This window comes from Myiozetetes cayanensis, unplaced genomic scaffold, assembly GCF_022539395.1.
Source record: "Myiozetetes cayanensis isolate MyiCay16 unplaced genomic scaffold, myiCay2020 scf4, whole genome shotgun sequence".
Lineage (NCBI taxonomy): Eukaryota > Metazoa > Chordata > Aves > Passeriformes > Tyrannidae > Myiozetetes > Myiozetetes cayanensis.
The window spans coordinates 55,764,483-55,787,388 of NW_026087631.1; the positions used below are offsets into that span (position 1 = coordinate 55,764,483).

A 22,906-nucleotide genomic window follows, 5' to 3' on the forward strand; every position below is an offset into this window, starting at 1 on the left:
TTTTCATAAAGTGAAGGTAGCAGTCGTGGGCTGAAGGAATGTGATGAATCAGCTTAATGTTCTTCATTAAACATTCTTCTTTTGTTGGAATTTTATTCTTCTGAACCAAACAGTTTTTTCTTAAATACATAATTGAAAGGGGACTGTATGCTACAGACCTTTTTTTTTTATCTGAAAGTTTTATTCAAAACTTTTCATATTTTCCTTTCCACATTCACATTATGGTTATTCTAATTGACACCTACATGTCTTCTTATCAATTGTAAAAATTTAATAGGCACTGTCCTGCCTATTAAATGCATATCCTGCTAATTTTTAGACCTGATTGTTCCCCAGTACTCCCTGGCTATTAAGTTTATGTCTTTTTTCCCTTTGGAAAGTGAGTATTATCCTCCATAAAGAGTTGTGAGGTGCCATTCTGTGTGAATGGAGTGATTTGTGTGGTGCTGCTTTGGCAGGAGTGCAACATGTTCCATCCATAAGGAATTTAAGGCGGAGTGCATGGAGGGATAGGGGATAGAGGTTGGAGTGATTGTGTGGCAGGAGGGTGAGATGTAATGTGGATATGAATACAAATTGTAAACAGTAGAGCTAATGGCATACTTTCTTATGCTGTATGTGGAGCAGTCAGCTCATGACAGATGTGTCAAAGCATCTAATTTTGCACTTGTCCTGACACAACGTTCTCTTAGGCTTCTGCACCTGTATTGCTACACAGACTTTGTGTAATGCTGTTTGATCTTTGTTAGCACACATGACAGAATCATTGTTTATCTTCATTCCATGATCAATTGTTTGTTTTCTTTAAGAACTACCTGAGATTACCTTAATTGAAGAGAAATTTCAAGAGACAGAGGCATGGGCCAGGCCTCTGGTCTACCTGTGGCAGACAAGAGTACCCAATTTCAATGCTGAAAAAGAATACAATGCAGCTTGTTCAAAAAAGGAACCTCATTGTGCCATTTGTACTCTTCTCATGCCGTACTATAAGGTAAGCCAAGATTCTTGCAGCTCTTTCTCTGGGTGAAGCGTGAAATGGCTGCCTGGCTACTCAGTTTCCTGTAAATTATAAACCAGATAAGCTTATGCATTTCACTTGTAAGAGAGGTAAATAAAATTAGAACTGATACTCTATGCCACTGCATCTCCCCTTGTTTGCAGACAGTGCATACCTTTACTACCGTTTATGCGAGACAGGCGTTACTCTGTGTGTGTGCTTTCTCTTGAAATTTCAGGTTTTGAGGTGGTGAACTCTAATAGGTTTGTATCTTTTAGCTATTTCCTTATATGCCCATCTTCAAATACTTTTTATCAGAGCCTCTTTTATGGTGCCTTCCTTCAGTGCTGAAGAAGTGTTTTCACAGTACTTAGGCCTTTCAGGAAAAGAATTGCCACAGAAACAGTCTAATGCAGAGCACTGTTTGATACTGGTTTGTGGAATTACTGTGTCAAATGTCAACTAAAAATGCTGTTGTAGTACTTACTACTAATTCTGAAGCTGCTAAGCTGGAATTTCCTCAGCGTGGGACCCAGGAAAAAAACACCTATTGCACTGAACTGGGTTAAAGGACTCAAGAAATACAATATCATTGAACACCACTGCAATAACAGTAGTTTGCAGTCTAAATTCTATTCTAGAGTTCACAGTTATTTTGAACAATCAAGGTAGAATGGCTGTGATAAATACCTAGAAGCAGTTAATTTTCTCATGAAACTGTTATACTGTTGGTGCAAATATTGGGAGGGGAGGAGTAGTTTCATCATAGTCAAAAGGAACAGTAAGACTCTCCTTTCTTTTACTTAAATATAAATTTTGTTTATTTTCCAGCCAGACAATCATGATGAAGAGGGTCCTACTTTCAGGGAAGCAAACTCAGCAGAAACACTGATGGCAGAAAATGAAAAGACTAAACCTCTTATTCCAGAGATGTGTTTTATTTATAGTGAAGAAAACACTGAAAACTATCCATCAAATGCCTTTATTGAAGAAGATGGAACAAGTCTTCTGATTTCCTGTGCAAAATGTTGCATACGGGTTCATGCAAGTAAATAATCTAATTGTTCTCTTGGCAGAAAAGTAATTTTAGATTTTCTTGTATTGATAAATAGTAGTTATCTAGGCTTCTAGTACATAAAAGTACTTGGTGAACATTTCCATATGTAATGCTTCAATCACTGTCTTTTTTTTGGAAAAATACATTAGATTTTCTGTTACTTTTTAATGGTTGCTGTGAAAATGTTGAAGAATTAACTTTCCTGGAAACTTTCAATAATCACAAACTTCTGATTCTTGTTTCTATTCTGAACAATTACATTACTCTTTTACTTTTCATATTTTAAACCACTGTGTGATGTTAGTATGCCTTTACTAAGTAGTCAGGGTAGAATTCTGCTGGAGGACTTGAGAATATTCCTATTAACTTCAGTAATTTCCTTCACCTTGCATTCTTTCTTATTGCAAGAGTTACTGATGAATGCATGGACTTACTACAGTAACTTCTAAAGGCAGTAGAACTTGAATAGGTAACTTTAAGAAGTCCGTGTGGTATTCAGGAATGTGGTATAATAATAATAATAATGGCCAGTCTTCGTGAGCGAAGATCCGGGGAAGGTCTTTACACCTTCCAGCCTGCGCATTGGATTTTTTAGGTGAGACAGAGTGTGCGCGGAACTGAGCCCACCCTTTAATCCTAAGGTTCATCTGCCGGGGCCAAGTGAGCTTGGACGGTGGCAGTGAGGTCCTTAGGACGTAGATGGGTTGCCTTTAAGGGCTAACGAGCCCCACCTGCCCAGGAGTGGCCCTGACCGGGAATCGAACCCGGGTCTCGGCGGTGATAGCGCCGCGCCTTTACCACTAGACCACCAGGGGCTCCTGTGGTATAATTACATAGATGTTAATATATTAAGTCAGATTTTTACTGCAGGGAGAATTCACAGTTTGCTGTTGTACTGACTGAACTAAGAAATACCTTGTGATTTGGGGTTTTGGGTGTTTGGGGATTTTGTTTTTGTTTTGCATTTTGGTTTGGCTTTGTGTTTGGTTTTTTGTTTTTTGTTTTTTGTTGGGTTTTTTTGGTGAGGATTTTTATTTGTTTTGTTTTGTTCTGTTTTTGGTTTGGGTTTGGTTTTTTGGGGGTTTTTTTTTGAGTTTTGGGATGATGTGTTTCATAGACTATGGAATTAGCAGACAACCTTGATTGGAAAAGTCTCCTTTGACCCAGGACATGTTTTCCACTATTGTTTATATAGTTTATATAAGTTTATAGTTTTAGACAGTTTATATAGTTTTATACAGTTTAATTGTATGATGTTATTAAGAGAAAGACAGAATATAATAATCAATACAGCTCTCTTGTTCTAGGTTGCTATGGTGTTCCTTCTCAAGAAATTCATAATGAATGGTTGTGTTCTCGATGCAGAAAAAAAGCCTGGACAGCAGTAAGTTTCACATGTTGCTTAGCTATCTAAAACATTAGAGATTAAGGGGAGGGAAAAAAATAGCACGTGTTATTTCATGTAGAATGCAGCCTGCATATTTTTTTCTGAACACTCCTGCTGGGGGAAAAATTATTTGTAAAATATGATTTGATTTCAATGTAAAATGTAATAGCATTTTGATAGACAAACTTGGTATAGTTTTGTACACTCATGAAAAAGATTGCCTAACAGAATATAGTTATGTGAAAAATGTTGTTCAAGGAAAGAACTGAAAATTAAGATGCGCATAAGAGAGAGAAAAAATGAGATTTATCCTAAATAGGTATAATCCAATTTTCATCTTTCATTGATTACCTGAGTACCTTGTTACAGCTTCTTTATCAGACAGTCATAAGTTTCAGGATCTTCTGCAACATGTTTGTGACTAATGTTCTAGAGTAAGGGGAAAGTTGACGGGAAAAGCACAACTCTGTTCTAGCATGTGACAGGTTGCTATGAGCTCAGAATTTTATTTTCAGTTAAACCAACAGGTCAGAAAGCCCCGCTACTCTATCAAAAAGTTTTATTAATTTCTTTTCGAGGAAGATACAGCTAAGATGTGCAAGCATGGGAGTTCTAAGGACAACCATTCTAATCCATGAAATACCACGTATGACAGCAATAGGACTGAATGTGTTAAAAAACACTGAAAAATGTAGTATGATGCCTTGGAACCTGATGTTAACTTAATATATAATGAAAATGCATTTGAGGGGAAATTTGGAGAGACTTTTTGTCTTTTAACTATAGTACGTTTTTTTAAAAGCAGAAATCACTAAAAAAAAAGTAACCCAAAATTCAGTCTTATAATTTGTTAATGCTGTGTTGTAGAAAGGATTCTAAAATTGTTCTGGAGATTGAGAATATTTTCCAAATATTCTTGGAGTGAAAAGGATGTTTAGATAGCAGTGGTAAGTGAAAGATAAGAACAGTAATGAGGTGACTGACTTGGCTCACAGTCACTGTGGGTCAATAGTAGAGGAACTTGATAATTTGATATAAAAAGAAAAAATGTTGGGGAGAAGATTAGAGCTTAACTGGAGTTTTTCTTTGGCAAACTTTTTTTCGGAAAATTAACATCCATGGAAAACATTAATTTGAGAAGAATTATTCACATTTTACTAAATATGCTTAGTTCTTTTATGATGCATACAAACTTCTGAAAATAAGAAAGATCTGAATTTTAGGGAAAGTAATTTTAGGCAAATCATTTGAGGAGATGAGATGAAGCAGTAAAAAGATATCAAAACCATACAGAAAATAGCTGAGTGGAAATTTTGTGTGATGAGGTTTTAGAATTGGATTTTTACAAAAGCACACTCTAGGAACTGGAGAGAAGGCCCAGTGTATTCCTGTAATTTTATATCTTAGGTAAAAAGAATGTAATAGTGCTGAAATGGTGCACCGTTATCACTGTGCAAAGACTAGACAGTGTATGTTGGCAACTTGGACAATTTATTTTATATAAGCTTTTATATATATATAAACCTATTATATATTCAACTGTATTGCTGTAATTTTATGTATGTATTGATTACAGGTGAATCATTAGTGCTGACAACTTCATCTTTCTGTAGCTCTGTTTTGGTAATATGAGTGAAATAAACTTGTAACCTAAGAGAGCTCTTCACACCGACATGTTTATAGAATAAAGTTCCATTCTTAATGCCTTTAGTAATTTTTAAGTTGGAAAGTTTTAATGAAATATCTGAGATTGAATATACCTTGCTAGTATTACGTTTACTTGCAAACTTGTCCTCCAATCTGCTGTCTTGTAGTCTTTGTTATTACATGCCATTCACATGTAAATGTGAACGGTTCCTTTTCACCTGAAAGACGCAGCAGTGATAGATAGCAGGGATGTGTTATCTGAGTTAAATAGCAGAAATCCAGCTGTTTCAAGGATGTGAATAATGCTTTGTTATATACTCATACATAAATGATACCCAATTCACTTTTTCTTTTTTCGTAACAGTGTCTTTCAAAAGTCTTGAGATGCTGAAGCAATCTTAGAGCTATGTAGTGATTGCTAGAGTTTGCAGAGCTTAGGTGAGGTGACATCAGCTTCCTAAAAGGGCAAGAAATGGATGACCCGACGAAGTAGGCAGCAGTAAGCCCATCAGGGATACAAGGAAAAGTACTGATGGATCTATCAATTTCTAAAAACCTAGACAGAAAACAAAGAGATATGTATTTAAGACAGATCCTGGGAATGAGGACGATGCAAAAGATTTCATGTGTCCTAACTTCCAGATGCTTTTGATAGTGTTTTAAATTCAGATATAGCACTAACAGAAGACTTACAGTGGAAATCAATAATTGCCAAACATATAGCAATATGGATTGACTTTCAACTTTTATTATCTCAGACCACTAGCCATCATTCTTGTCAGACTCTTAAAATCATTGAGAGAATGATAAAGATTTGGGCATTGTTTGCTGATTACTTTTCATGCCCTTAAGATATGTAGAAATCTAGACTGGTCTTCTTTAAGTAAGATGTTCAAGATGATTGCAAAGGAGCTGGAGGAGTATACTTCCTGTGAAGATACCAAAGTGTTAAATTATATTGAAGAAATGGTGTAAAATAAATCATACAGAATTCAACAGACTTAGGAGTTGTCAGCTATGCACACATAAGATGGGAGTCTCTATCTTAGCAGTAGCTCCGGTTGCCAACTGCAGTTGTGACCACTGGTCACAAACTGAACGTAAGTCATTAGTTCTACAGAACCTGAAACATCACATGAGGATGTTTAAGCGTTGTAATAGAAGCAAAGTCTGAAAAAAACCACTATGAAACAATCTTCCTGCTCTCTTCAGTTTTAGTGAGAGCACAGCTCAAGAACTGCATCTCATAGTGAACATAAAGGACTGCAACTGAAAATAAACCAAAATTCTTTTAATCATCCCTAATAGATCTCAATCATGCTGTAAGGGAGGGTTGAAAAGATTTAACCTTCTTAGTATAGCCAGGGGAAGGCAGAAAGAAAAAAAAGTTGCATTCTGGCCTATAGAATTATGTGTGTACGACTAAGAGTAACACAATCAATTGCCATTCTCTCATGTTAGGGACCAGATGACCTGCAGAGGCTTTGAGTTGCATCAGCTGAAGTTAATAGCGGACATTTTAAGAATTTTTATTTCTAAAAGTAGTGCACCATAAGAATAGGATATAGAGAGCTTTTATAGAAGCTACTCCTTCACAATCTTTAAAAACTTGCTAGATAAACATTTTTTCAGGAATAGTTGAAGAAGATTTACTTATGCCTTGGGGCAGAAGGGTAAACTAGACAGTCAACTTTTTTTTTCTATAGTTCTCTTTTGCTTGTTTGAACAGTGTAATTGCAAAACGTTGTGATTGTAGTTGTCTTTGGAAAAAAAATATCAGTTTGGTATGCAACCTAAATATATTAATATATTTTTGCTTGTGAGGAATCTTATTCCTGACATCAGTATGATTAGAATTGCTGATACTTATTTGGTCCTATTTGTCATTTTAGGATAATATTGCTGTGCTTCAGAGTTTGGACAATAAGCCTAGATTATCCTAACAGCTTTCACTTCAAAATAGTACAATACTTTTATGTAGTCTTGGCATTATACTTAAGATAGTGTGGTTCTTTTTTAACCAATCTTTTGTACATCTGTTATAAAGGACAACTGAATCAAATATATTATCCAGAGTACTATTTTCCCTTTTGAAAATCTTCAGTTTATCAGGTGGTACCAACCTGATAGCTTTATTTATTTATAATTTGAATTAAACGGATATGTTTATTTTCTGAATAAATTTTTAAACTTTTATGAATTTTTTATATAATCGTAGAATACCAGGTTGGAAGGGGACCTCAAGAGTCATCTGCTCTAATCCTTTTTGGCAAAAGCACAGTCTAGACAAGACAGCCCAACACCCTGTCCAGCTGAATTTTAAGTGTCCAATGTAGGGAACTCACCACTTCCCTGGGGAGATTAGTCCAATGGCTGATAGTGTGAAATTTTTTCCTTTTGTATCTAATCAGATTGTCTCCAGGAGAAACTAGTACCCATTACCAATCATCTTTTCCATGTGACTCCTTGTAAGAAAGGTAGTCTCCATGTTCTTTGTAGCCACCCTTTAAATACTGGAACCTGATGATAAAGTCTCCAAAGCCTTCTTTTCTCATGGCTGAACAAACCCAGTTCTCTCAGCTTTTCCTCACTCGACAGGCTTCCCAGTCCTCTGATCATCTTTATGGCCCTTCTCTGGACCTCTCCAACCTGACCACATCTTTTTTGTATAGTGTGGACCCAAACTCAACACAGAATGAGTTTGCTATATTTCTTGTTATACATATGTTATTTTAATTGCATTTTAAATTACTGTGTAGTACCATAAGTCTCTCTGGAGAGGGAGGTGAAATTAAAGAAAATGACTTATTTGCATGTCTTTTTTTTTTTTTTTTTTTACTGTAGGGAATATAGAGTATTTTACATTCCAACTGACACATTTCAAACTTCAAGTTTCTATATGAAACAAATAAAATAAAATCACATTCATCTTAATTTTTGTTCAGGATAAGCTAGCTAAAAAAATGCAGCTGTTGCAGAAGATCTGAAACAGATTTGGCTCTGACTCCCTGTGGGAATTATGTATATACTTGCCTTCCAACGTTCAATTTTTGTATCAGAAAAGTGAACAAAATGAGAAGATTTAATTATGAGGAAATACTTATTCCCTGAAAATTCAACTTCCTGCATGCCTGGGTGCAATTTGTTGCATGCAAATTGTTTTCCCTCCTCTTTACATTGATTCCTAGATGGAGGAGATTTAGCAGAAGACGACCTGTCTGAGTAATTCTCTTCTGGATAAGATATTAAATCCTGAAGGAAAGGTCAATTAGGAAACAAGGAAAAAGAAAATTTTATGCAATGAAAATATAATGGAAGTTAGGAAACATTGGTTCAACCTTGTTTCGAAGTTCAGAGTTCATTTCTTAGGAGGAAAAATTTGTTCTCGTTCCTTTGCTTACACAATTAAGTATTATTTTGATATCTGTTAAATTATACTTTCTTAAAATCGTGGCAGTTATATTAACTGTAGCACTGTAGAAATAACACCTGACTTAATAGCTAAATGAAGGTGTATTATATGTTAATCCCAACTATGAACGTCACTAAAGTATGGAAATAGAAAAATGTCTGTATGGACTCAGATTTACAGAGACAAATTTTCCCATGATGGATATTCTGTTTTATATTATCAGAGGAAACTGCTCTTGAGATTCAGAAGCATACTGTTTTCTTGCAGTTGCAGCATCTCTAAAAGGAGCTGAAGTAGTATGCTTTACAATACTTTATGTTGAATTTTCACCCTTCAGGATATACCTGGATTCATGATACATAACATATCTTTATATTCTACTAGGCAGTAGTTCCTGTTTGATAACAATTGTTGACAAAAGGGAAGAGTGATACTGAATGGTCTATGCTAATGGACGAAAAATAGCCATAAATCAACCCCTCAAAACAATTTAAAAAATTAAATAATATTAAATAAGTTATCTGCATGTCTCCTGAAAGTGTAACTGTATTCATGCAAAGTGCCTTGATTGAGAAAAACGCCTCATTAATCTTAAATGTTTCAGCTAGAGAAAGCTGCTGAAGTCAGGAAGAATAATGACTGGCATTATTGAGAATGCAGCGTACTGTACAATGAGCAAAGACATGGTCGCTTAATAGCTATAGTACATAAACACAGAGTACCTTTATTATTTAGAGGACAAAAGTATTTGGGACAGAAAAGAGTTAGAAAGGAGAGCAAGTAAGGAAACAGGTAAATGCCCCCCGATGCCTTGCTTCACAGTAAGCCAGCTCTTCGTGCTGCATGACTTTTCACAAGTTATTCTTGTGATGTTCTCCACAGCGCTACAGAAATTGTTAAGTACCTAATCTGGTTAGTTAGCACTGATTTTGAGAACATATCCTATGTTTAAACAGCTTAGCAGATTTTTTTTTTTCTGTAGGTGAGCTTTTTCATGCTTTGTGTATTACTTATTGAAAATTGATCTTTGGGTTTCATTACATTCTATGATTAGAGTAGCCCTTTATATAATTTGAAGGATTTTAATTTTCTTTTTCTGAAAGGCATCAGAAAAGTGGCATGTAAGAGCTTTCCACATTCCAGCTCAGAAATGGCCCTATTTCACCCTACTGAAAATAATGATTTTGAATGTTCTTTTTATAGTGGTGCCCTTCTCACTAATACAGTGTCAGCATTTCCATTATAAACTCTTCTTTTCAGCGGCTGGGAACTGCCAGAATTAACATGTGAGTTGGTATACAGTGTCTTAAATTTCAAACTGATTTTGCTACAAAGCTTTAAAAGCATTTGAATATTGTTAATAACAGAAACTATTGGGCATGAAAGTCTGACTATAATAGGAAAAGTAAACCCTAAAGTTTTCTGTGTTTTTTTTTTTACTTATAGATGCAGCTAGTAATCATATGTAGACTCTAAAGTGGGGGGAGCATGATATTTCTTTATGTTTTTGGTATTAGGCTAGTAACAGGATATGTATTGCTTTCAAAAACCAGTCTATGACAAAACATATTTTAACAGGTTTGTAAATATGGAGTTTCTATGATCGGGTCATGGAAACCAAATTTAAGATGATTAAACTCAGCAAATATCTTTTTAACCTGAGTGCCATAAGGCTCAAACTCAAAGTCTATTTTGACCTTGCCTTCCCTTCACTGCAGTTCACCAAGTCAACCTTTGCCACTGATACCCATGTGGAAAGGCTTGACAGCTTTGGGCAGCTCTGGTTGAGTGGATTTTCTCATCTTACCAAGGAAGGGATTCCCTGCAGGGTAAAACATGATTTCGATAAGATGCAGCTTTAAATGTGGCCTTGCTTGGGGGTGGAATTGGACCAGAGAACCTCCACAAATCTCATCCAATCTAAATTTGTCCTCGAAGACCATACCTGATCTCCAGGGGTACTGCTTGAAAGTCATTGAGGGGAAAAATATGATAAAAATAGCCAGTAGCAGGATATCCTGCCTTGCACAGCTAGTTCTATGTTTTTTTTCGTGAAGATAGAGATTTTCTTCTGAAGGTATTCTGTCTATAATAATGGGAATAATCCTACATACTTTTAAATGTTTTATCTATCTAGATAGATAGATAGATACATAGATAGATATAAAAGATAGACGATCATTCCCATTTTGTTTGCTAAGTGTTTACTCTCAGCGTTCATACAATCAGAGAATGATTCTGCCATGTCAGGAACATCTTTCACTAGGCCAAGTTGCTTATGGCAACATCCAGTCTGGCCTTTAACACTTTCAGGGATGAGCTATCCACAACTTCTCTGGGCAACCTCTTCCAGTGTCTCACCACTTTCATAATGAAGAATTTCTTCCTTATGTCTAATCCAGATGTGCCGTCTTTCAGTTTAAAGCCATTACTCCTTGTCCTGTCAGCTTTCTTCTAGCCCCCTTAGATACTGGAAGGTGCTATAAGGTCTTTCTGGAGCCTTCTCCAGGCAGAACAACCCAAACTCTCTCAGCCTGTCCTCACAGGAGAGGTGCTCCTGCCCTCTTATCTTTTTCTTGGGCCTCCTGTGGACCCACTTCAGCAGGTCAAGGTCATAGATATCCTTAGTCTTTAACCTTTTCTATCATTTGCCTTGTAATGCCCAAGGTCACACTTCTATTTATTCATATTATTAACACAGACGTGCTTTTGGATATGGCACTGCTGCACTTTGGCTATCTCATTTTCCCAGCTTATTTATATTTCTGTCTATATTTATCCCTGCGTAAAAAAAAAAGGGTGGTATTTCTCTTGGTACATTTGAAAATGTTGTTTTCAGCAATGGTCCACTAATGAACATGTTAATCGTTCCACAACAAGGGAGTAATTTTCACTCAGAAAAAAGTGTGATTATTCAAGGTTTTTGAGTGCTTTCGGACACTAGTCAGAGTGAGTAGACACAGGGGGAAAATGGCTGATGAAAAAGGGGTGGAAATATATTAATTGGATAAATAGTGTCCTACTTAGTGCTTAAGGCATTATCAAGGGGCAATGACCTTGAAGTTAAGGAGGGCAGGTTTAGATTAGATGTAAGGAAGAAATTCTTTACTGTGAGGCTGATGAGACACTGAGACAGTTGCCCAGAGAAGTTGTGGATGCCCCATCACTGAAAATGTTCAGGGCCAGATTGGATGGGGCTCTGAGCAATCAGGTCTAGTGAAAGGTGTCCCTGCCCATGGTAGAGGAGTTGGAACTAGATGGTCTTTAATGTCTTTTACAACCCAAGGCATTCTGTGATTCAAACAACTAGCCAAAATGTATTGAAATATTTGAAGGTATTAATTCTAGTATAACTGCTAAAGAAAGCTGTGACAATAAAACCACTCACAATAGCTTATTATACAAATAATAATAATGGAAAAGCTGAGTTGCATTTTTTTAGTTTTTTAGAATCATAAGCCATGAAAATTAAATATATATTACAGGTGATATATATTGCATTGTGTGCCACGTAATTGGATTTCCTCAATATCTAGGTATCATTTCTAAATATAAAGCTTTAAAACTACAGGTTATGTAGGATAGTAAGATGTACCATAATGAATTAAGCCAAAGTCTCTTCTAGTCTGTTGTCCTCTTTTGCCGAGCAAGAAATTAATACTTGGTGAAGAATATGTGTCTTGAGCAAACGTTCCCTAATGCTTTCTCAATCTCTTAAAATATGCAAATAAGAAACTGCCTTACCCAAAGGCAGTATCTTTCTTTTTATTAAGTAAAAGGTAAACTTTGTTGGATTTCTTTTTAGGGAACTTATGCAGCTTCTTTCTCAACTGGTGTAAAATTTTATCACCCACATCTGGCAAACAGACACATACTCTGTGAAGAACCTTTCTGTTTGTTTGTTTTGAATCTGCTGCTGTTTTACTTCAATAGCAACCACCTACTTATTTTATTGGAGTACTTACTCAAGCCCTTTTCAAAGACATTATTTTACTGACATCTGTCAAACACTATGCAATCATCTCATTACTGGCTTGACCAGCTAAAGCCTGCTTAGTTATCCCTTGTGCAGAAGCTGTTGCAGGCAGGTGATGTTAGCTGAATACAAGCTTTTTTTTTTTTTAGTGAGGCCTGTCTGTGAAGAAAGGGTAATCAGAAATGACCAAGATCTTCCTAAATTACTGAGATAATCTGGAAAACAGAATGTAAGATACTGGAGTTAAAATACAGTCAAAGGAATGAGGAGCAATGATGTCAACCACTGATAGAAGAAATCCTGAAGATTATAGTGCATTTGCTTAACATGTCAGGGCAGTCTAAAGCTGAACACTGTGTAAGCCAATCTCCACAGAAGAAAGTGCCAAATGTATCGACTGAACATGCTTTGCCTGACTTGACTGAAGATCTGCTCTCTCTAGCAGGCTAGATAGAATTTGCCCCATAGCCAAAAAAACCAAAATTCTGCTGGTGGCACCAATCCTTTAACCACCTGTTGATTAGATGGGTTTTCTTACTCCTCTCCTTATTTATCGCGGGGGGGTTTTAATCCCCCGTGAACAGACCCTAGGGCACACTTTGTATAGGAGGCAGGTACACGGGTGGTGACCTACAAAATGGTGTTTATTAAAACAAGATGTCAGTTTATATACAGGGGAGTATAGAAGAGTCTGGAACAAAGGAGGGATTCTTGCTAGGAACATCAAATTGTAAGGGTCAGTGATAAGGGAAAATGGAGGGATTGGCCGCAGGGAATATGTCCAGCCATATAGGGAGAGTTGGGGAGTTAGGGAGGAAGGGAAGGAGTGGTCTGGAGTACAAACAGGGGAGTTCTACAGAAGTTTGTGAGGCTACATCCTGTAGCTGGGTCTCTAGGCAACCCCTTGCAGCTGCAGTTGTTAAAGAACTTCTTCCTCTGAGGCCTCCTCGCAGCCTTTCTGCATCTCTCTCCATCCTCTGTAGGCTCCTGTTGGTCCACCTCTGACACTCATTCATCCCTGCTACTGTGGGAATGGAGGAGAACACCACCTGTATTCCTGTCCCATTAACTAATCGACCCAGCACCTTGAAATCCTTTTTACTTAGCCTGGGACCTCTTTCAGTAGTGTCATCACTACCAGCCTGAACTACCAACAGTGGGTAATAATCGAGAGCTGGATTAGCTCAGGAAATCTCCTATCCCTCAGCTGGGCCCCAGAAAGGCAGCAGACCTTTCTGTGGGATGGGTCCGTTCAGCATACAGGGCTTTCAGTTCCCCCTCAAAGGGAGTTGCCTACTACAACTACCCTTCTTTTTTCTTTATAGCTGTGGTTGTGATCTGTCTGGTAGATAAGGTGCAACAGGGAGACCCTCCAGACAGATCCTCTTCTTGACTGCCTTTTGCCTGACTCTCTGGGTCCAGGGCCTCAAACCTGCTCTTTAAGAGCACCCGGGGAGGCAGTGGGGGTCAGGAGGGGATTCTTTTACCTCTTTGATAGAGGACCTGTTTCCATTCCCTGCCATCTTCTTGGTTTGCCCCATCTGCATGATGGCAGGAGGGGCAGGCCTTCACTGTCTCCTGATGGACTTCTTTTGGGGTTGAAAGGGTGCAACTTCACCAGTGTATTTCCCTTTCACTCTCCCTAATACTTAGTCTCTCCACTTCTTCCTCGAGCTCTGCCATTAAGCATGGCACATCATTCACCTGCTTGCAGGCGTTTCTTACACTGTCCTCTGGTACTAACATAAAGCTCAGACACTCTGTACAGCCAGTGACCTGAACAGCTGCTTCCTTGGGGTGGAGTTTTCACAGTTGAGTCTACAAAAGTGATTGAAACAGAGAAATGAGTACATCAGATTAGGATTGCTGATTGCAAAAGTGTTTCACAGTATGCAAGGGAAAGCATTTAGTCCAGAAACAGTGGATATGGTCTGTATTGTTATGAAAAAAAAAATGCATCATCTCCACTAAAAAGCTGAAAGATGAAATAAACATTGCTGTACTAAAGTTTGCAAATTGTATGGAGATGTCTTATTTTATACAGATACTGGAAGAAAGAAAACTCTCTTGTAATTCTAGACTGTTACGGAGATTTTTAAAGGAGATGAGCAATTTTAAATGGTCTAAGATTTAATTTAGATAAGTATAAAGTAATATGCTTAAGAAATTATTATATAATGCAAACACAAATGACAAAATTACTTCTTTAAAGGATTTACAAAGTAGTAATGAATCAGAGATTGGATATGTTATACGGTGGTGCTTTATAATGGAATCCATTCCTATCCTGATTTTTACATACAGGTTGACAACAAACACACTGGGATGCACAGATGGTTTCTTCCTCAGTGAGAACATAGAATCACAGAATCACAGAATAGTTTGTGTTGAAAAGGACCCTTAACGGTCATTTATTCTAAATCCCCTGCCATAAACAGGGACATCTCCTACTAGGTCAGGTTGTTCAGAGTCCTGCATGACCTAACATTGAATGTTTCCAGGCATGGGACATCTACCACCTCTTTGCACAACCTGTTCTAGTGTTTCACCACCCTTACTGTAAAAAACTTTTTCCTTATAGCTCATCTGAATGTAAAACTATTACCCCTTCTAAAATTATTGTCCCCATATTTCTTAAAAGCTCCCTTTAACTATTGAAGGGTCATGATAAGGTCTCCCTAAAGCCTTCTCCCTGCTGAACAACCCCAACTTTCTCAGCCTTCATAGGTGAGGTGCTTCAGCTTTCTGATTGCTTTTGTGGCCTTCCTCTGGACCAGCTCCCACAGTCTATGTCCTTCATGGATAATGACATGAGTAATAGTTGCTAGTGTGATTTCACTACCATCCATGATAAATATACATTTATTAGGAATGTTATTCTTTGTAAATATCAGATCCCCTGAGTTTTCACTGCTTGCAGTATGTTGAAACTGGAGTTAAAGTAATAGCCATGTTGCCTGAACATAGACAACATATTGCAAAGCAGCCGTGATTAAGAAAAATAGTTTTAATGGGCTTTAAGCCTGTGGTCCTACCCACCTGGGTCTGGTTTGAAAACTGGTGAAATTTACAAGTTCTTAGGAATCTAATTTCTTGTAGCCTGTATCCAGCAGACAGTGAATAACTGTGAATCCACCACCAGTTCCTGCTCACCAAAGATTTTTATAAGTAGTTTGTGAGAGGAGATTAAATTTGGTTCCTATAGGTCCTACATAAGGGGAATAGTTTTCTACCTTGTAATGAGGATATTTATAGTCACCTTTTCTTTCTTCTGGGCTGTCCTTGCCCCCCTTTTCAATCTCTTTTTATATTTTTTTCTTTTTTTTTCCTCCCCTTTTTTTTTCCCCCTAACATGGAAGCTCTGTAGTTAGTAGGTAAAGATATGACTTCTGCCTTCTGCCTAAATTTCCTGTGCAATTTTAGCTTAATTTATTTGTGGAATTTTTCAGGGCCTTGGCTTCTTGGTCTAGTTGCATTGATAAGTTATACAGCAGATGATCAGATGAAGGTTTTCCTCGAATGTGAAATGTACTTATTAGAAGCAGGAAAAGTTCATCATTATTCAAATAATGAATTTTGAAATAAACTGATCTGATCTCCTGCTATGATAGGGTGACAGCCTTAGTAGATGAGGCAAAAGCTGTGGATCTTGTCTGCCTGGACCTTAGTAAAGCCTTTGACACTGTCTTCTACAGCACTTTCATGGAAATACTGTCTGCTCATGGCTTGGATGGGTAAAATCACAGCTGGATGGCCAGGCCAGAGCATGCTGGTGAATGGAGTTGGATCCAGCTGACAGCCTGTCACCAGTGGTGTTCCCCAGGGCTCAGCCCTGGGGTCTGATGCACAAGCTCTATGAGGAGTGGCTGTGGGAGCTGAAATCGTTTGGCCTGGAGAAAAGGAGGCTCCTTGGGAACCTTATTGCTCTCTAGAACTACCTGAAAGGAGGTTGCGATGAGACAGGGGTTGAGCTCTTCTCCCAAATTACACGCAATAGAAGAAGAAATGACCTCAAGGTGTGCCTGGGAAGTGGTGGAATTACAACCTCTGGAAGTGCTGAAAAGACGTGTTGATGTGGTGCTTTAGGGGCCTGTTTTAGTGGTGGACCTTGTGTTAGGTTAATGATTGGACTTGATGGTCTTGGAGGTCTTTTCCAGCCTTAATAATTCTGTGTTTCTCTTTGCTGCCCCTCCACTCCCAATGACCTTCTCTCTTGTTTGTACTTGATACTAGAACAGGTTTCCTAAGATGCAGCAAGAGAACCTGACAAAGATGCAGCTATATGAATAGCAATATTGTTCCTGAAAGGAACAGTTTTACTTCTTCTCCAACAGCTGAATGGGGGACTCCTATGCAGTGATGTCCTCCATCTGAGCTGTTTCTCTCTTGAAAAAGCTGCCAGATGTTATAAGCAGTACTGCAATAGCAGTCCTGTAATGTTCAATTGTTCTTTATATGCTGAAAGTATCTGTTACTGCTCAGTCCCCTTTTAAGTGGTGTTCTGAGCCTTTGGGTTTCCTGATTTAATAATCAGTGTTTACTTTTACAAAGGGCAGTGTGATCTGGAATGTGTTAGTTCCCATCCTCAGGTTGTTGTGGAAAAAATAATTAACCTCAATTCACTTTATTAAAACTCTACAGTAATATTAAATAGTTGAAAGGGTACTCTGTATCAGGATGGTTTACCTACTCTTCATGGGTTTGGTTGATAAGGCAAATTTTGTGTGCTTAAATTGCAAGGAAGACCAAATTTTCACAAGAAAGCAGTGACGTTTTTTAGTTGTTTGGGTTTTTTTGTGTTTGTTGTTGGGTTTTTCTTTTGTTTTGGTTTGGTTTTTTTGTTGGGTTTCTCGTTAGGAAAGGTTATTTTCATGGGAAATGTAAAATAACATTCAGTTAGATTTCTAGTCTTCATTATTGGAATTTTTAAAGTAAGGTCAGATGGAGTATTAAATAGCAGTTCTTCAGAGTTTTGCTTTGGCTTAATTTCGTTTGTTTGTTTGCATGGTTTTTTTTCTTCTGCAAGGGCAACTTAAATGTAGAGGCTCATATATAGGTATACAGTCTTGTATATATATCTTGACTCCATTTTGTACACTTGGTTATTTGTAGAGACAGAAAACCAGGAAGGAAAATAAATAACATTGGAAATACTTTCTCATCAGTTCTTATCAAGGGACAAGGGAAACAAAAAATGAAAAAGGGAAAGAATAGATTCAGAAATGGAGGAGACTGAAGAGAGGAAGTGAAGGGTTGAAAAGTAGAAAAGACTGTATTTGTTCAAAGGCTCAGTTTTAAGCAGAGATAGGAAAAGCCATGAGTTTTGGCATATTGTCTGGGAACCACTGAAACACCTTACTGAGTACCCTGAAAGAGCTGGAATTTACTGATGATCAAAGCAGTGAAGGTATACTGCAGCAAAAGAAAAAGAAAAAAAAATTGAGTTGGATCAATAGCTTATGGGTCAGTTTCTCAGTAACTTCTATTAAACTAATTATGTGCTGTAGTACTTCATTTTATCTTTATAATATGTATGACAATTCCAGCTTTTCTATAGCAGTACTGGTTAAAAGTTTTTTTGGTTTTTTTTGTTTGTTTGTTTTTTGGTTGGTTGGGCTTTTTTGTTTTTTGTTTTTGTTTTGTTTGTTTGTTTATTTAGTATCACTTTCAAATTGATTATGACACTTTGCTTATGATTAACACTTTAATGATTAATATTTTTTCTTTAACTTACATGAGTTCACTTTTTGTTACTGTATCCTTTTTTTTGCCTTGTAAGGAAATGCCATGCTTATAAGTGGCAATTTGTATCCCAGTAATTAATTACATTAACAATTTGCTTATCCTCAAGATCAGCTAAATGAAACTGATTTTTAAACTGGAAATAATGCTAACTTTTTTCCTACACTATATTTATTTTTAGGAATGTTGTCTCTGCAATTTGAGAGGTGGTGCATTAAAGCAAACTACTGACAAAAAGTAAGTAATATATTTTTTTTGTATGTGCTTATTTTTAACTTTATTCCCAATCCATTCCCATGTGCAAAGCATTTGTAAACATAATTACTTGACAGTTTCCCTTGAAGCTGAATCATTGCAGAACTAGAATTACTGCCATTCAAATGTGCCACTGGCATTTTGTGAAATAGTTAAAAAGTAAAATGTACGTTTGTTTTAGTATTTGCACACACTTCCTTGTTCCAAATTTTAATCTGCTGGCCTTTGTGTAAAGAAAGTAAATGAAAGCTCATTTATCCCTGTTTGCATGAGGAAGTCTTACCAAACAGCAAAATGTATTTTCCTCTTTGCTCCTGAAAACTACCATACAATACCTTTGAACTCCTAAACCCACTATTTTCAGTTATTTAATTTTAATCATATTGAAATAATTTTCAGTTCTGAAGTTGTTCTTTTTTTATTCAAATATATTTAAAATAGTATTGTTGATGACATTGGCTTATTAACAGAATCAGTATTTTTTATTGTATCTGGATGACAGAACCCTATAGCAAGTTACCCTAACAGATAAAGTGGAAAAAGTGTCAGCTTAATATTTTGTCAAGCCCAATAGTACAACAGTCTTTGTGCATTTAGAATTTCATAATTAATTAGATTATTTTAGTAGGTTAGCAGTATCATGTAGACTCTTTCTTTAATGCTTTGGAATTCAGTGGTAAGACATGATCTTGGTGCAAGATACTTTTTTGCTTTGCAGGAAAGAATTTATTTATCAGTGATTTGCATTGGGTTGCATGACTAGTAAATTATTCAGTTAGGAGAAACTTTTATGTGAAACTCAGGCCATATCTTACCTGCAAAAAACATTAATATTTTACCCATTCTAGTGGAGGTTTTGGCCAATACATGAAAATTCTCAGCTGATTTTTAGTTTAAATTCCCCTAAATTTGATACTTGCTTTACTCACCAAAAAAAAAAAAAAAAAAGAAGACAAATATCTCAGTAGAATTTATCATGCCCTTTTAATATTTGCTGCTGAAAGGTTACTTCTTTGAAAATATGTATATCTTTTTTTGTGGACCAATTGAAAATTTTTCCAAATATTTCATAAGATTTATTCATTGAAAAAAGTCCACAGAGGTTTACATAAAGTGACTTTCTTTGTATAACAATACATAAAATCTTTGGCTTTACATTCTGTCGCTCTATAGGTTAGTGTTACAGATTTATGAAATGGGATTTCTGTAACAGCAGTTCAACACCTGTTTTCCTGTTTCCATAATACCTTATAGCTGTTACACATTGTAGAGTTTTTCAACTATCTTTCAGCATTAGCTACCATTCCAAGATTTTGAGTTTTTCAGAAAAATATGTTAAAAGTATGGCTTTTTTCTCCAATAAGTGTAAAATCTAACATGTGCATTCCCTTAGCTCCTTCTTTTCTCCTTACATAGTGATGAGAGATATAGGATGAGTATTACTTACATTTAAAAGCTAATGTATCAAATGTGGTATGTGTGCATGCAGGAAACAATTTACCATATAGGAGAGTTGAGATTCCTTCTTTTCAGCAGTACACAGCAATTATTTTGGGTCTGTTAGGCTGAGAGCTGTCAGAGTATAAATGTTTGTGTAAAGATTGATTGAAGAGGCATTTTATTTACAACATTTCTATCCCATAAAAATTAGATGGTAAGACTGTTGTTTAGCAGGTGGGCAGGCAGCAATGAAAAGAAAAAGGATGTTATTAAAAATTTTAAAAAGTCCTAAAGCGGGACTCTTTTCTTTAAGTTAAAACATGAACAAAGCTGTCACCATAATAAAATGATGGATCTGTAAGCTTTATCTGCTTTTGTTTGGGCTGAATTTATAACTTGCTAATTGATATGTCATCTTTATATGCAGCTGTTATTTCACACTCTGACAAATACAACTTTGAAGACACATAACAGCGCTTATATTTAGTTGCTGGGTGTCATATTATACTTTTTTAGATGTTTTTGTCAAAGATGACTTCTTTGAAATACTACTTCTCTAGTGCAGGAAAGAGAAATTATTTCTATTTTCTGCATCACCCTCCATCTCCTTCAGCTTCAGCCCACATTCTGATGTTAGTCTGCTAAGATGCTGAAATAAGGTGTGTCTCTTGGAGATATATAGAAAGGGAAGTGAAACAAGCATTCAGGGCTTACAGAAATAGAGGAAATGGGGTAATGAAACCAGATGTACAGTGAATGACAGGGAATAAGGCAAATATGAGTCAAAGAATAGAAATGTTTTCCTTTCTTCATATTTACTACTTGTGTACCCCTAAAAGATTTTAGAAGTAATCTCAGAAGGCTGCTTTTTGTTATTAAGAATGTCATTAGCTTCTCTTTTATTCCGTGAAACATACAGTATTAATTTCAGGCTTTTAAAAGTTTCGTTTAGCCTTTCTTATTCTGATATTTATGTATTGAAACAGAATTTGAAGGATAATAGCAGTGCTTTCTGATGAATATAGGAAGCACATAAAATGATCTGACAAACTTCCTGAAGTTGCACTGAAGTCTTACATGTAGCATTGATCCTAGGCACTTGCAGGTGCTTTCACTGCTAAAGGGGATCCAGTTCGTGTTGGGCATTGCGCTGATGCTTTTGTGCCATTGTATCTGTAAACAGAATATTCTGATACTATACTTTGTTTTACATTTCAGTAGATATATGACTGATTGTGATCATGTGTGTTGCCTACAAATAGTTACTCATGTCTGAGTAATGTTAATGCAAAATGCTGTACGTGATAAATTACTCACGAACCAAACAGCATGGTCTTTACATACGTACCTGAATAGCACAACTACGAAAACTTTGCACTTAATAGAAAGTGAAAGACACCTAAAAAAATGTTGCAACAAAACCTCAGTCCGAAATTATATTTAAACAAAGTGGTGGTGTTGTAAAGTTTGCTAAAATGTTTTGAAGAAGTTGAGAAAGCCTAATAAGGAAGTAACTAGAGATAGATGCTTAAAAAAAAAATCAAAAAACAAACACACAGCAAGTAATGAAACATCTTAAACACTTGTACTTCTATGGATTTTTTTGGTGGTGTTTTTGACTTGCCACTTTTCACAGGTGGGCACATGTAATATGTGCAATTGCCATCCCAGAAGTCAGATTTGGTAATGTCACAGAGCGTACTCCGATAGACACTAGCAGAATACCTTTGCAAAGGTTAAAATTGGTGAGTAGTATATTAATGTATGCTTTGCTATTAAGGTGTTCCAGAACTTGAAATGGATTGAAAATCTGAATTGTGATGATTATTGCCAGGTAGAGAGCAGTAAACCTTTAAGGTTTACTGGTAAGGTAAGTTTAAGGTAAAGAATAAATAACCAGGTTTTATCAAGATGAGCCTTTTGACACATAGTGGTAATTCATTAACACTATTAAAAATCTTTTGTGTTCTATTAAAAGTAATTCAAACCTATCATTCCACAAAAAAAGAATAACAAGCTTAACCAGTGTCAACTGTGGAAGTTTCACTTTTGAAACTCTACTGGTGATGAAACCAGAACAGAGTGGGAATATTACACAATACATGTTTGTGAGGTCTCTTTATTATGGCTTTTTACCTCAATGAACTATTTATGAAGGTAAAAGGATGTATGATCTGTTTGTTACATTGTATCTCTACCATCTAGGCATTGAAAAATGTGCATAAAACAAATCACACAATAAAGAGTGTCATTCAAGAAAACTGATGTACCCAAGCGGAACATATGCATAAGTGCAATATACTTGCTATGTTACATGTGAATTACTTAATTTATCACTGTGTGTGTGACTATGATGTCTGATAGAAAGGAATTGATTAGTGGCCCATTCAAAGCCTCAGGGAAAGCATAAGTCTTCTGGGTCTGCCCCACACTGTTTCCAGTATAGTTCTTGGTCTACCTTAGCTTGTACTCATTCATTTTGAACTGTTAATATTCTGTTTCTTTTTTAGTTTACTTTCATTCCATTTGTATGTTTTTGTCTTTTGTAGCTGCGTTTCTAAATGTGGAAATGCAGCTTGGAGTGGTTTAAAATTGGTAGCCTGTCCTTCAAATGGTAATCTGTTTTACATTTTTTGTTCGAAATTTTAAAATTTGGTTTTCACAAGTCCTTTAAAGATAATTTGAAAGACATATCTAAAGTGTGTATATATCGCGGGTGGGGTTCGGTCCCGCGACAGACCCAGCGGCACATCTTGTATGGGAGACAGGACACACACACACACACAAGTGTATGTGACCCACAAAATGGCGTTTATTAAAACAAGAAGACAGTTTATATACAGGGGGATACAGAAGGTTCAGGAATAGAGGGGGGTTTCTTGCTGGGGAACCTCGAATCCCGTGAGCTAGTGATAAGTGAACTTGGAGGGATAGGCTGCATAGAATATGTCTGGTCACGCCAGGGGAAGGGAGAGCTTAGGGAAGAATGGAAG

The 22,906-nt window shown here is 36.6% G+C and overlaps 1 protein-coding gene across 4 annotated transcripts in view; it reads left to right on the plus strand.

Annotated features, from left to right (window-relative positions):
• Nucleotides 1-22,906, plus strand: part of KDM4C (lysine demethylase 4C) — a 260,992-nt gene that overhangs the window by 155,245 nt on the left and 82,841 nt on the right. For 3 of the 4 annotated variants that reach the window (XM_050328708.1, XM_050328710.1, XM_050328709.1), the window contains 5 exons: nt 810-991; nt 1,829-2,045; nt 3,362-3,438; nt 18,400-18,455; nt 21,550-21,658. In XM_050328708.1, the coding sequence (XP_050184665.1) occupies nt 810-991; nt 1,829-2,045; nt 3,362-3,438; nt 18,400-18,455; nt 21,550-21,658 (641 nt within the window). Of the gene's footprint in view, nt 1-809; nt 992-1,828; nt 2,046-3,361; nt 3,439-18,399; nt 18,456-21,549; nt 21,659-22,906 lie in introns of those variants that run through there. The other variant, XR_007630468.1, reaches the window with a different exon arrangement.